The sequence below is a fragment of the Mercenaria mercenaria genome, chromosome 3 (assembly GCF_021730395.1).
Source record: "Mercenaria mercenaria strain notata chromosome 3, MADL_Memer_1, whole genome shotgun sequence".
NCBI lineage: Eukaryota > Metazoa > Mollusca > Bivalvia > Venerida > Veneridae > Mercenaria > Mercenaria mercenaria.
In genome coordinates this window covers 100786789-100799256 of record NC_069363.1, presented here as the reverse complement: position 1 = coordinate 100799256, position 12468 = coordinate 100786789, and the positions used below count along the sequence as shown (strand labels likewise).

General features: G+C 33.2%; 1 protein-coding gene across 14 annotated transcripts in view; it reads right to left on the bottom strand.

The window, feature by feature from the left end:
- Positions 1–12468, bottom strand: part of LOC123523844 (spermatogenesis-associated protein 6-like) — a 30878-nt gene that overhangs the window by 14257 nt on the left and 4153 nt on the right. For 4 of the 14 annotated variants that reach the window (XM_045301567.2, XM_045301565.2, XM_045301577.2 and 1 more), the window contains exons 3-9: positions 10455–10503; positions 9139–9311; positions 8473–8571; positions 8010–8101; positions 5470–5505; positions 1962–2142; positions 67–175 (exon numbers count right to left, since the gene is read on the bottom strand). In XM_045301567.2, the coding sequence (XP_045157502.2) occupies positions 67–175; positions 1962–2142; positions 5470–5505; positions 8010–8101; positions 8473–8571; positions 9139–9311; positions 10455–10503 (739 nt within the window). Of the gene's footprint in view, positions 1–66; positions 176–1961; positions 2143–5469; positions 5506–6233; positions 6252–8009; positions 8102–8472; positions 8572–9138; positions 9312–10454; positions 10504–12468 lie in introns of all 14 variants that reach the window. The other 10 variants (XM_045301573.2, XM_045301569.2, XM_045301566.2 and 7 more) reach the window with 9 other exon arrangements.

Below are 12468 nucleotides of genomic sequence, written 5' to 3'. Positions count from 1 at the left end.
ATTTTCAAAAACATTGATACAAATTTAGAGGTATCTCACCTTAACTGAGAAATAAAATTTACATACCATATCCACTAAGAGCACTTGATGGTCGAGAGGAAGACCTCTTTTTCTTCTTTTTCTGTCCTTTTAGTGCAGGAGCACCCGGCTTTCTTCCAATCAAACTGTCCTCTAACTGTAAATAATGCCACAACTTGATACATATTTTGAAGCTTACGATGGAAAGGTTAATGTTAACAATTTTAGAGTTAATTAAATTGTTAGTATTATTTTTTACTGTGTTAGTTTGCTTTAAATACTTCTGAACTATTTTCCAGTTAGGCCTTTTAACAGACTTTGTACCATGATTGCAATGATTTTATTCCAAGTTTAAAACTTTACAGGCATACAAAAGTTATATTTAAATGCTTTCACTGACAGAAATGACCTAAAGATTCTCTTCTACTCATTTTGTATATTCCTGTGTCGCAACATTTTCTGTACCTTTTTTCAACTTGACACAAAATTCTCTTATTTAAGAATTATCAAATTTTTGTTTTTACCTAGCATTATAAGCAGCCATGCATAACTTTTCTGAACAGACATATTAAATCATGAAGAAAATCATAAAGAAAATTGAAAAGCATAGAGAAAATGATAAAATTGTACAACAGCAAAAATTTATAAATGAAGTACTGCTACTTAAAAATTAATACAAGACTTTAGTATAAGATAAAGAAAGAGAAATAAAGAAATTAAAATAAAGAAATTAAAATGTCTTATGGTTATAGTATTAACACAAGTTTTAAACAGAGTACTGAGAAGAGATATTTTACTATTTTTTTTACAAAACAACCACTACCATAAACAACTGAAAATTGTAAAAGCAATATAAAGTCAATACAAAACAAGAGATCTGAACTTCTTACAAACTGAAGTAATGTTTTGGCAGTACTATAATTATATGATAAATATGCTATATAATTAATATTATTTCAGCATATGCATTAATCTATGTGTATGCACAATACCTGCCAGATCTATAAAGGATGTTTACTATGCAAATTACCCAGATTTTAATTATAATATCCAGTCTTAGACTTTCACTTCTCACAATGAGAAATGTGTATGGTCTCGCCACAAATGCCAATAAGAAAATATAGAATCTGAGTACATCTTTTTAGGCAAGTGATATTATTTCATTGACTAAAATGTATCTGATTTCAAACATTTAAAAGTGATCAATATGTAATAAAATTGTAAATAAACATGTGTGTTTCACAATGACCCAGGGATAGATCAGTCTTATATGTCTGGGTAGTATCTGTCTATAATGACAGACAGGGCAATTATGGAAAAATATGAGCCGTGCCATGAGAAAACCCAACAGTGGCTTTGCTACCAGCATGGATCCAGACCAGCCTGCGCATCCGCGCAGTCTGGTCAGGATCCATGCTGTTCGCTAACAGTTTCTCCAATTCCAATAGGCTTTAAAAGCGAACAGCATGGAGCCTGACCAGACTGCGCGGATGCGCAGGCTGGTCTGGATCCATGCAGGTCGCACACCCACTATGTTGGTTTTCTCATGGCACGGCTCATATGTTTTTTATCATTATAATATCTATACTCGTGCGCTTTTTCAAATAACGAGTAGAAGTCAATATTCAAAACTTTGAATTTGTTTTCAAATATAAAGCATTTCTGGAATAACAGTATCAAAAACCTTTATAATAGCCAACTTAAGAAATATATTTTTAGTTGAAGTACAATATTAAAGAACTTTCCCTGGAATTTTCACAATAAGGAATACGGACTGGTCAAGTACAGACTACCACCCCATTAAAACTGACGTAGTAAAAAGAACCTAATATTAGTGATATTATAAAAAACCACAGCACCAAAATTGTCTTAAACTAAAGAATCTATTTTTGAGAAATTTTAGTAAGAAAGGAATAAAAGGGAGATAATTTTGCAAGACCTACATGACGCACAACAAATGGTGCCTTATTTCCCGCTTCTGTGTCGGATAAACTTTCATCAGCGTAAGACTTACGTACCCCAGACTTGGACCTGGAACGAAAAATAGATGATATCGTTGGCCTCATGTAAGATGGATCGGAGTCGTAACTCTCCAAAGCCGAGTCGGAATCGGATGAGTATGACCTGTGAGAGATAGCAAACATGTCAATTACATCATAATCTTCTCATTCAGACACATTCATTATTTTTGCTTTCTTTGATGTCCTATGTCAAAAAGTATTTCTGATATACAGTCACTGACAAGTAAAAAAAAAATTATTAACTTTTAAATAGAGAAAAAATTTCAAATCAAAACAACTGATTTCGAGCACAATAATGTCTTTTTTTTGGGAGGGGGTCTAAAAATTATTAATTTCATTTTGGAATGTATCTGAAATTATTCCAATATTTGAATCAACATTTGAATTAAGGCCAAAAAAAAGCTGAAAGAAGATATTGTATAGCTGGCAAAGGTAGATATTTACAATAAAGCTATATTTGGCTGTGCCTTCAGTATTTTAAGTAACAACTTTAATGAAAATTTATTCAACACAAAACATACATGTATAGAAAAGCCCATGTCTTATAGCTTAGCTAAATATTAGCAGGGACAAACATAACTTAATTAACCCATATGTGGATAAGATCAGATTTTATAGTTTGTTAAATAAATGTTTTACTGATTAAAAATTGTATGGCACATGCCCCTTGAAAATGTTTGACAGAATAAAATGTATGGTCAAAATAGGACAAACTAAAACAAGAGATCTGCAGTAGTATACAAAAATAAGCATAATGCTGCTCAATAAATTTCTAACTTATCCAACACACATTTTATAGTCATTCCATCATATTCCTTAAAGGATCATCTTCAATGTACAAATTGTATGGTGCTTTTCATTCATTGATAATGAGTTCTTGACACAAAGTCTTAAGTACTTAAGTATAAGAAATGTGCACAAAACCTAAGCAGTGAATGTAACTGTATATAGAATATTAGAAGACTGTCAAGTTAAGCCATAACAAAATTATAAAACAATATGATAGAATGGAATATAACATTTTGTGTGCTTGCATTGTCTCCTTGAAAATAGTCCTTATCAAATTTGAGACTGCATGCAATGCTGAGAAAAGAGCTGTGCCATACTAACCAGGACACTATCTTAACATCAATGTAAAATACATTCACAACATGTTAATTTTCAAGTTTTTTTTAAGCGAATCATTCTCATATATTTTCAATTATGTTAGTTAACTATATTATAACACTTAGTGTAGAATGGGAACAAATTTGTAGAAAACAGTTAAATATTCCAAAATAATTGTGTCCACTTTTGCTTTACATACTGTTCCAAATTATAGGAACAGAAAACTGTCCCAAATATTAGGTACAAGAAAAATATTTTTGCAAATTTTGAGGGTGTCCCAACACCTAGGGAAAATAGCCATTTGATGAATGCAATTTAACCTTAACAGCTATAGCTTAAAGCTTTAATATATTAACACAAAATCTGCAAGGAAAAATATGTATAACAATGCTTTTTAAATTACATTTGTCCATAACTACTTATTATAAAAGAACTGTGCAAAGGCAAAACTACATACAACTGCCATTAATAATGTAAGTTTAAAAAGACACTCTACTACATGTAAAATGATTTATGACCTACTGAAAACTCAAAAACATTGATCAATATGTAAAATTCAGTTAAGAAGTAATATTTCTCAGTTAAGAGATTTTTCACTGAATCAAATCATTGTTTGGAGTACAGATGTGAAGGATGTGCCCTCGTGATATAGTAATACACATCTGCATGACAAACAATCATTCTATTTAAGAGCAAATCACTAAAGAAATTTTCTAACAAGTTATAACTAAAAGGATTGTCTACATCTCTGCAGATTTTCACGAAATATTTGCCTGTTCTGTGTGGTTTTGTTTCACAGCATGCAGCTATGACATTTGACACTATGATGTAAAAGTTCTGATGTAAAAACTCTGTGACAGGGCCCATGCTGTCGTTCGCCACTCGAGCCATTTGGCGAATCTGCGATGAAAGTGGCGAAGAAAAATCGCGAGTGGCGAAAATGAAAAAATGTTCGTAATTTGGACCGCCATTTTGTTTCAGACCTTCTAAATCGTAACCTCCGAGAAATTATGTTAAAAAACAGTTGACTGGTTCCGATAATTTTACACAGTGTGTGTTGCATAATAATACAGCTTCATTCTTCTTTGTTTCAAATCAAAATGTAAATAAATTGGGTTGTGTTGGAATGATTAATAAAAAGGAAGAGAAACATGAGGAGCTGTTTAATTACAACAGGCTTGACTATTTGAAACCCTTTCACATAAAAGCTTTACTAAATTTTTTAGTTAAAAAAAGGACATTATTCATATACTTTAAGCAAGACTGAGAGTTATGGAACCTGATCAGAGAGCTCTGTCATTTCATAATGCTGAAGACATATGAAAAGTTTGAAAGTATTTGGTCCAAACTATATATGCATAACTTTCACATGTCTGAGTTGAAAAAAGGCCTGTGAAGGTCATCTCGTGATGCCAAAGACATATATGAAGTTTGAAAGCATTGGGTCTGGTAGTTTTTGAGAAACCTGCATAATTATATATAACACTTTTGTGATGTGGATGCCAACAGAAAATGTGACAATAAAAGCTGAATTTCAAATAGCCAAGCTAAAACTTAAGAACACATAAAACTGTCTGATGATTATTTGTAAAAATGTCATGTTATGGAACAAGTAAGCACTAAATATCTAGAAGAAAAGACTTGAGCATGCAATAACATCAATGCAAGGACAAAGCAGCTTAAAATCTTCATTATGATAGCTTGATAAGGCCTAAAAAAATTGTTTGTTTCCAGTATCCCACCCTGCCCTAAATTTTTGGCCCAACCCTAAATGTCTTTTATGGCCTTGGAGAACTTTTTTCCAACTTTTTAACAAAAAGTTGCAAAACTGCACTTTTTATGCTTTAAACATAGTCAGTGATGTTAGAAATCAACTTACTGATACTCTTACGGTATAATTCATTTTAGAAACAAAAATAATTTCCGAAAAGTCCCACTTACTAAAAAAAAAACAAAAAACAAAAAAAAAACAAAAAACGGACGTACCTACCCTAATTTTTTTTAGCATGTTACCAGAATAAAACAATTTTTTTATTAAGCCTAAAGTTAAATCACATTGCAGTTTATCAATGTATTTGACAAAGAAGGGATAAATGTTAAACTGCTGTAAGCTCTTAAAATCTAATATTCAGTAAATTATGACAGAGATGTATTTTGTTCAGGTAGGTCAGTCATGTTGGATGTGCAAACTTTGTCTCAGCATTTCGTTCTATTAAAATGTAAAGTTATATGCCAAATTAGTACTAAAATTGGAACTGCATTGAAGTCTATGAGAAAATCTGTTTTATGAACTTTAATTTGGCACTTAACTATACAAACATACCTAGATCTAGATATTGTGATGCACAAACTGTCTGGGCTGTATGAAGCAAATGAAAACATGCAATGATGTATGATCACAAATTGTAAAACCAAAAAAAACAGCTATATCAGGATAATAAGATACATGATGTCAATGTTGTAAACATGATGTTTATGTTGTAAACATAATATATGATGATAATGTAATACATGATTAAGAAAAAAACAGACTTTGAATGTTATAAGAACCTGAAGGTATAATCAGTCAGATTAAAACTGTGGTTAGTACATCCAAACCAGTGCTTAACACCACCAATATTCAGAAACTTCCTGTCTTGAATAGCCACACCTTAAACCCACATTTTTCACATATATTTTATGCCTTTTAATTTTCATCTAAGTCAACCTGAAGAGTAAACTTTGTTTCCCTTCCCGCAACCCATGCTACTGTACATGGCTGCTTAAGACAGGCTGAACTGTTAATATAGAAGAAGAGATGGAAACAACAGTTTCAAAATGAAAGGATAATTGAGCCGTGCCATGAGAAAACCAACATAGTGGGTTTGCGACCAGCATGGATCCAGACCAGCCTGCGCATCCGCGCAGTCTGGTCAGGCTCCATGCTGTTCGCTTTTAAAGCCTATTGGAATTGGAGAAACTGTTAGTGAACAGCATGGATCCTGACCAGACTGCGCGGATGCGCAGGCTGGTCTGGATCCATGCTGGTCGCAAACCCACTATGTTGGTTTTCCCATGGCGCGGCTCAATTCATAATGGCATAATTACATGTCCTCATTGAAAGCACTGTCAGAAAAATGAAATAAATTTACACGAGTATTTTTTTAATTTGGTTTCACAAAATGCTCAAGACGCAAACTCATGAAATACATATATAATTTTTTTGAGTCACAACTTAAACTTTTATCTGATTATGTTAATGCTTTTTACTCTGACTGAAAACCTTTTAAGTAAAGATGCAAGATTCATGAAACTTTTAGCAGGTAAAAACATACTGTCGGTTATCGATCATAACCATGTCCATTTATTTCTTGTATAACCCTGTTTTACTTCATGTACAATATACTTTTTATCAAAATTTCACAATATATATGGAGGATACTACACGAGTGTCTTTTCATATTGAATTTATCAAACAAGTTGCAGGGCCTCCGCTGTCGATTGCCAATGTCGCCATTTGCGATAATTTTAAGAATTTGGCGCTAAATTTTGCGAACTGGCGAAAATAAGTGGCGCATAGTTTTTTTTCCTCGGCATTTGTTTTTTCCATAGTGATATAAGCGGCCCAATAATTGGTTCCCGATACACATGTTTACCTAGACGCTGGTAGTGAATAAAATCGATAACCAGTCTAGGCAGTGTTGACAATTCGACTATTGAAGTTGGTTGACACTTTGAGAAGATAATTGCGTAATAATGTGTGAATTGATGATTAACCAGTAATCAAAACATCTGCCAGCTTGTATGTTTGACCTCTGCCGAGAATTCACCAAAATTAACGCCTATTACGGTGTACTTTATGTGTTGCGATTTTTTACAAAAAAAAAAAAGATCGACATGTTTGTGGCATGCAGTTGTATGACTGACGAATTTTAAATATGTACGAAAGATACATTTAATTTGTTAGTTTTTGCAAGATAATTTTGTAATTCCTCAGTTTTCATAAAAGATTTTAACGATGGATCCGAAAACAAAAACACATCGACCTCAATTTGTATCCTGGACCTGGTTAATTTCTTTGAAATGTTCAGAAGCAGGAAGATATCACTTGCTACCATGGCTTCTTAAAAATCATTAGACAAGTGTTCAACTCGACCTTTAAGAATAGAAAAAAATCCGAATTTTCCTTTCCGAAAATAAATGAGTCCTGAAAAATTGGTAATTCTGACTAAAGAGCTATAAAAATAAAAATTACTTCTACAATAAACTAATGCACCTTCAAAACTTGTTATTATTCCTAATGAAATTATTTACAATATTTTATTTCTCTATGCACACTATGACAGCCAACTAAGAGAAATAAAAGTGGCTCAGAACTTTGGCTCAAAAATGGCTCTAAAGTGGCTCCAACTTTTTCAAATTGGCGAAAAGGTTGGCGACAAGTATGAAAAACCCAGAGGAGGCCCTGAGTTGAAAAAGTAATAAAATGCGAGGCCCTGCCAAGCATTTTATCAATTTAATTTAACAAGTTGAATAAATTCAATGTGGAAAGACACATTCAAATTCAATATTCTTTTTATCACATGTTAGCTTTTCCTGCTAATATATCAAAATTTCTTCTTTCTTTCTTGCTTTACCTATCATAGACCAAATCAGTTGAACCAATGTCTCTTATACTTAAAACAAGATAAAAAATAAATGTCAAAAGCTTTATTACACCTGTGTGATAGCAAAATCATGAATTGGCTTTTTAAACCCCTGTACGTCAAACATGATAAAATGGTTTTCAGAATGGAGCAATATATCCTTTACCACCAGGTATTACAGCAGTAATACAACATTACAATCACACAAGCATTTTATACAGAAATTTGGAAGCCATACCTGCAAGTCCTTGTTCTAGATCTTGACCTTGACATTGAACGACCCCTGGCCCTTGACCTTGACCTAGATCTGGAGCGTGCACGTCTTGCGAGCTACAAATAACATAAAACAATATATCATTCTTTTACTTAACTTGACATATATAATTTGAACCAGTAAATATTTAAACTACAGTACTGTGTACAAAAACATACTCAACAGAAAGAAATTCTATTTCACTATTTATAAATATACATTTGTAGTAGATTTGTCAAATAAAGTTCCTGTTATGTTACCGAACAAAGCAAAAAGACATAAATTTGGACGAACTGTCAAACAACATTTACCTCTAAACAGAAACTCTAAATACTGAAATACCAAAATGTTTCTAAATATCAGCTATTAGTTTTACCAATTCCGAAATTATGTACAGAAAACATTCATTAGAACAGGGAAGATCAGATGGTACGAGACCAAGTATTACCTTTTCTTCTTCAAGAGCATCTTCCAGTGCATCAAGTTCAGGAGATTGTGACTCCTTAATTACTGTCTTTGTAGTGAATTCAAGTTTTGGTGAGATACCCTGAAAAAATAGTAACTTCAAGTGAGTGTAGTGTACACATTATATGCAACATTAACCCTGTACATGTAGAACTTTACTTATATGAGAACTAAAACTCTTAAAGGAAAATAAGAAATGTTTGTGAAAGATTATTTCAGTCTGCAATAGCTGCTAAATCTGATTGAAACAGCCAGTGTTTCCTTGGATTATTCTGATTAATTTCAGGAAGTTTTTTACAGTTTCAAAAGGCTTTTATTAATGATTCATATGCTAAATCAGATAAAGACTGTCTGAATAGATGTTATGTATAAATACATTGTTATAACTGCTTTCAGTATTACACATAAACTTACACTGTTTGAGCAATAAAGGGAGGCAATCAAAAACAATGGATTCAGAAATATGTACTTCTATATTAATCAATATTCAATCCTTTTAGAAAACAATTGTCAAAATTAGGACTTAACATGTTTATAACAAAATAAATGTGGCAGCCATATTTAAGACAAACTGACAAAGAGCCTTTAAGAAATTCTTTTTATAAAATCAGTTACCCCACTGTTGCAAGGTAGAAAAAGTAATACTTACAGGCCATGCTATAGTTCTGGAGAGGAGTATTTCCCTACAGGCAGATGTGTATGATGGACAGAGAGAGGGGTATGGGAACAGGAAGTCTCTGGCACTTGTAGAGTAGGAGGCAAGTCTAATAGCACCATCTGAGTAGTCGGAGTACTGTAGCAACTCAATAACCACCAATTCATCTGTAAATAAATTATTCTGTCAAACTACTGTTCACAATTCAAAATAAACAACACACTGATCATTTATTATAATAAACATTACATCACATTTTATTCAAAGTAACTAACCCACACATTTTAGGTAAAAAATATCTTCCCTCAAAAATTCATAAAAAAGAGTACTCTGAAAACGAACAGTGGTACAAACTTATTGACATAAGCTTTGTGCAAGATATTCTGATAAATGACCAAAAATATTGTGCAGAAAGTTGTAACGCTTTTGAAATAATGCAGAAAATTTACATTCTTCTTCCATTTTTACCAATATCAAACTTTTATTTTCACCCACTTTATCATTTAACAGTGTCATATATACATTAGATTGCCAAACTTGGTGGAAATGAACAGGTTGAAATTTTTTTACCGTAACTGTGGGCAAGTAGCTTTAAAAGTTATTAATATTCATTTATTAAAGAGGCAACAACTTTTATAATTATTATTATTCATTCCTTTTCGTTTGCTTTATATGTTTCCTACTTGTGGTTTAGTTATTTATATCTTATAGAATAAAATAAAAGGTGTAAAGAAAGTAAGTTCTTGTCGGGAAAGTAACTTAAAGACAGAATTAGCAAAAACATAAAAAGTAAGATTTGTATAATTTTTCTGTCATGCAAAAAGCTGATAATTTATGTTGAATGAAATACCGTTGATATTAGGCTAACTTCAGATCTTCTAATTGGAGAAATAAAATTTTCTCGAACACATATTTATTTCAAACAGGTCAACTTTTGAAAATGTATTCACATTACTTCATTCAATCATTGATTACAACACTAAAATTTTATTTCAGATCTTTAATAAATGTATGTGTAATAAAATTACAGTAACACAAAACTCACTTCTAAATTTACAGCAATAAATATGTGTAAAATTGTAAAGTCTGCAAACAGCCTATCCTCTATGGCATTTTTTCACTGAATGTCATACAATCATCTGATCTTGTACAGTAATAAAACCAATATCATAATCTTAAGTAAACTTCTGGTGTAAGTATGAAACTTTCTATTTGTTTCTTCATGGCAGTAAAATCATATCAATGTTTGCTTAATAGGTAAGAGCTTCATTCATAATTTTCATGTTAAATTAACTAAAATAAAAACACACCTTCAAGAAATTCTGCTACATCTTGTGGGTCCACTGCTGTATAGTATGTCTGAAAATTAATTTAAAGAATTAAAAACAGCTGTAACAAAAACTGTTCTGTTATGCATTTAAGTATCTTTGCTTTGCATTAAATTCCCAAGAAAATGGGAAGTAGGGAGAGTGCAAATTTGTTTTACATAACTCTATGTAAAACATTTATTCAGTACAAACTGATGTAACAACAAGAGCTGTCACTAATGGTGACAAATGCCCCCACAGCACCTTGACCTTTGACTTGGTGATCCCAAAGTCAGTAGGGGTGGTGTACTCATAAAGTACTATCAGCATGTAAAGTTTGAAGGTCCTGGGTGCAGTGGTTCGCGAGTAAAGTGCCTTCATGCAAAAAGTTAACGTTGGCCCCTGTGACCTTGACCTTTGACCTGGTGACCCCAAAGTCAGTTGGGGTGGTGTACTCAATAAGTACTATCAGCATGTGAAGTTTGAAGGTCCTGGGTGCAGTGGTTCGCGAGTAAAGTGCCTTCATGCAAAAAGTTAACGTTGGTCCCTGTGACCTTGACCTTTGACCTGGTGACCCCAAAGTCAGTAGGGGTAGTGTACTCAATAAGTACTATCAGCATGTGAAGTTTGAAGGTCCTGGGTGCAGTGGTTCGTGAGTAAAGTGCCTTCATGCAAATAGTTAACTTTGGGCCCTGTGACCTTGACCTTTGACCTGGTGACCCCAAAGTCAGTAGGGGTGGTGTACTCAATAACTATCAGCATGTTAAGTTTGAAGGTCCTGGGTGCAGTGGTTCGCGAGTAAAGTGTCTTCATGCAAAAAGTTAATGTTGGCCCCTGTGACCTTGACCTTTGACCTGGTGACCGCAAAGTCAGTAGGGGTGGTGTACTCAATAAGTACTATCAGCATGTGAAGTTTGAAGGTCCTGGATGAAGTGGTTCGCGAGTAAAGTGCCTTCAGGCAAAAAGTTAACGTTGGCCCCTGTGACCTTGACCTTTGACCTGGTGACCCCAAAGTCAGTAGGGGTGGTGTACTCAATAAGTACTATCAGCATGTGAAGTTTGAAGGTCATGGGTGCAGTGGTTCGCGAGTAAAGTGCCTTCATGCAAAAAGTTAACGTTTTGACATACGAACGAACTAACGGGCGGACAGTTGAAAACTAATATGCCTCCCTTCGGGGGCATAAAAATAATCACCAGGAAACATGTTTTTACCTGACCCTTCCTAACCAGTAAGTTGGCTAACCATTAACCCTTACCATGCTGAACCCAGCTGTTTCTGCTTTTGCAACCAGTGTAGATCATGATCAGCCTGTACATCAATGCAGACTGATCAAGACATACCTGGGTCCATTAATTAATTATAATTAATTACAGTTTTTCAATTAATTGAAAATAATTAATAATTGAGACAAAAATCAATTATTTTAACTGTAATTAATTAAAATACAAACAAATGCAAAATAATTGTCAATTAAATTCAAGATCTGCACTGTTTGCCATTTAGTCAGTACCGGTATATCTTTTTGGCAAGCACCCATTTTAACATTTAGTGGTACAGTCCGCAGAGAAATATGGACAAGTTCATCATAGAAATTTGAAATCATTTTAAATCAACATTTGTGCTTTCAATGAAACTGAAAGACAAGTTTCTACCTGTAAAATCTTATCTTTTGAATTTTACTGACCTTGACCTTGATGTAGAATGGTGTGAGATAAACACTTCAGTTAAGTGGTTGTAATTTTATCTTAAAAGTAGTCAGCATATTTGTGGCAATATCAAACTGAAAAAGTGCCAATTCACAAGTCACTACAGACTTTGTCATAAAAATGAGGTGTTGTATGCTAGTCATGAAGTTTGTTTTGAACATAATTATTAATTATTGAGTTTGTTACTGACCCTCTACGGAAATATGTAGGGTCAGTATGCTTTATAGAAGGCGAGGCAAACCCGAGCTCTCTATAAAGCATACTGACCCTACATATTTCCGTAGAGGGTCAGTAACAAACCCAATAACTG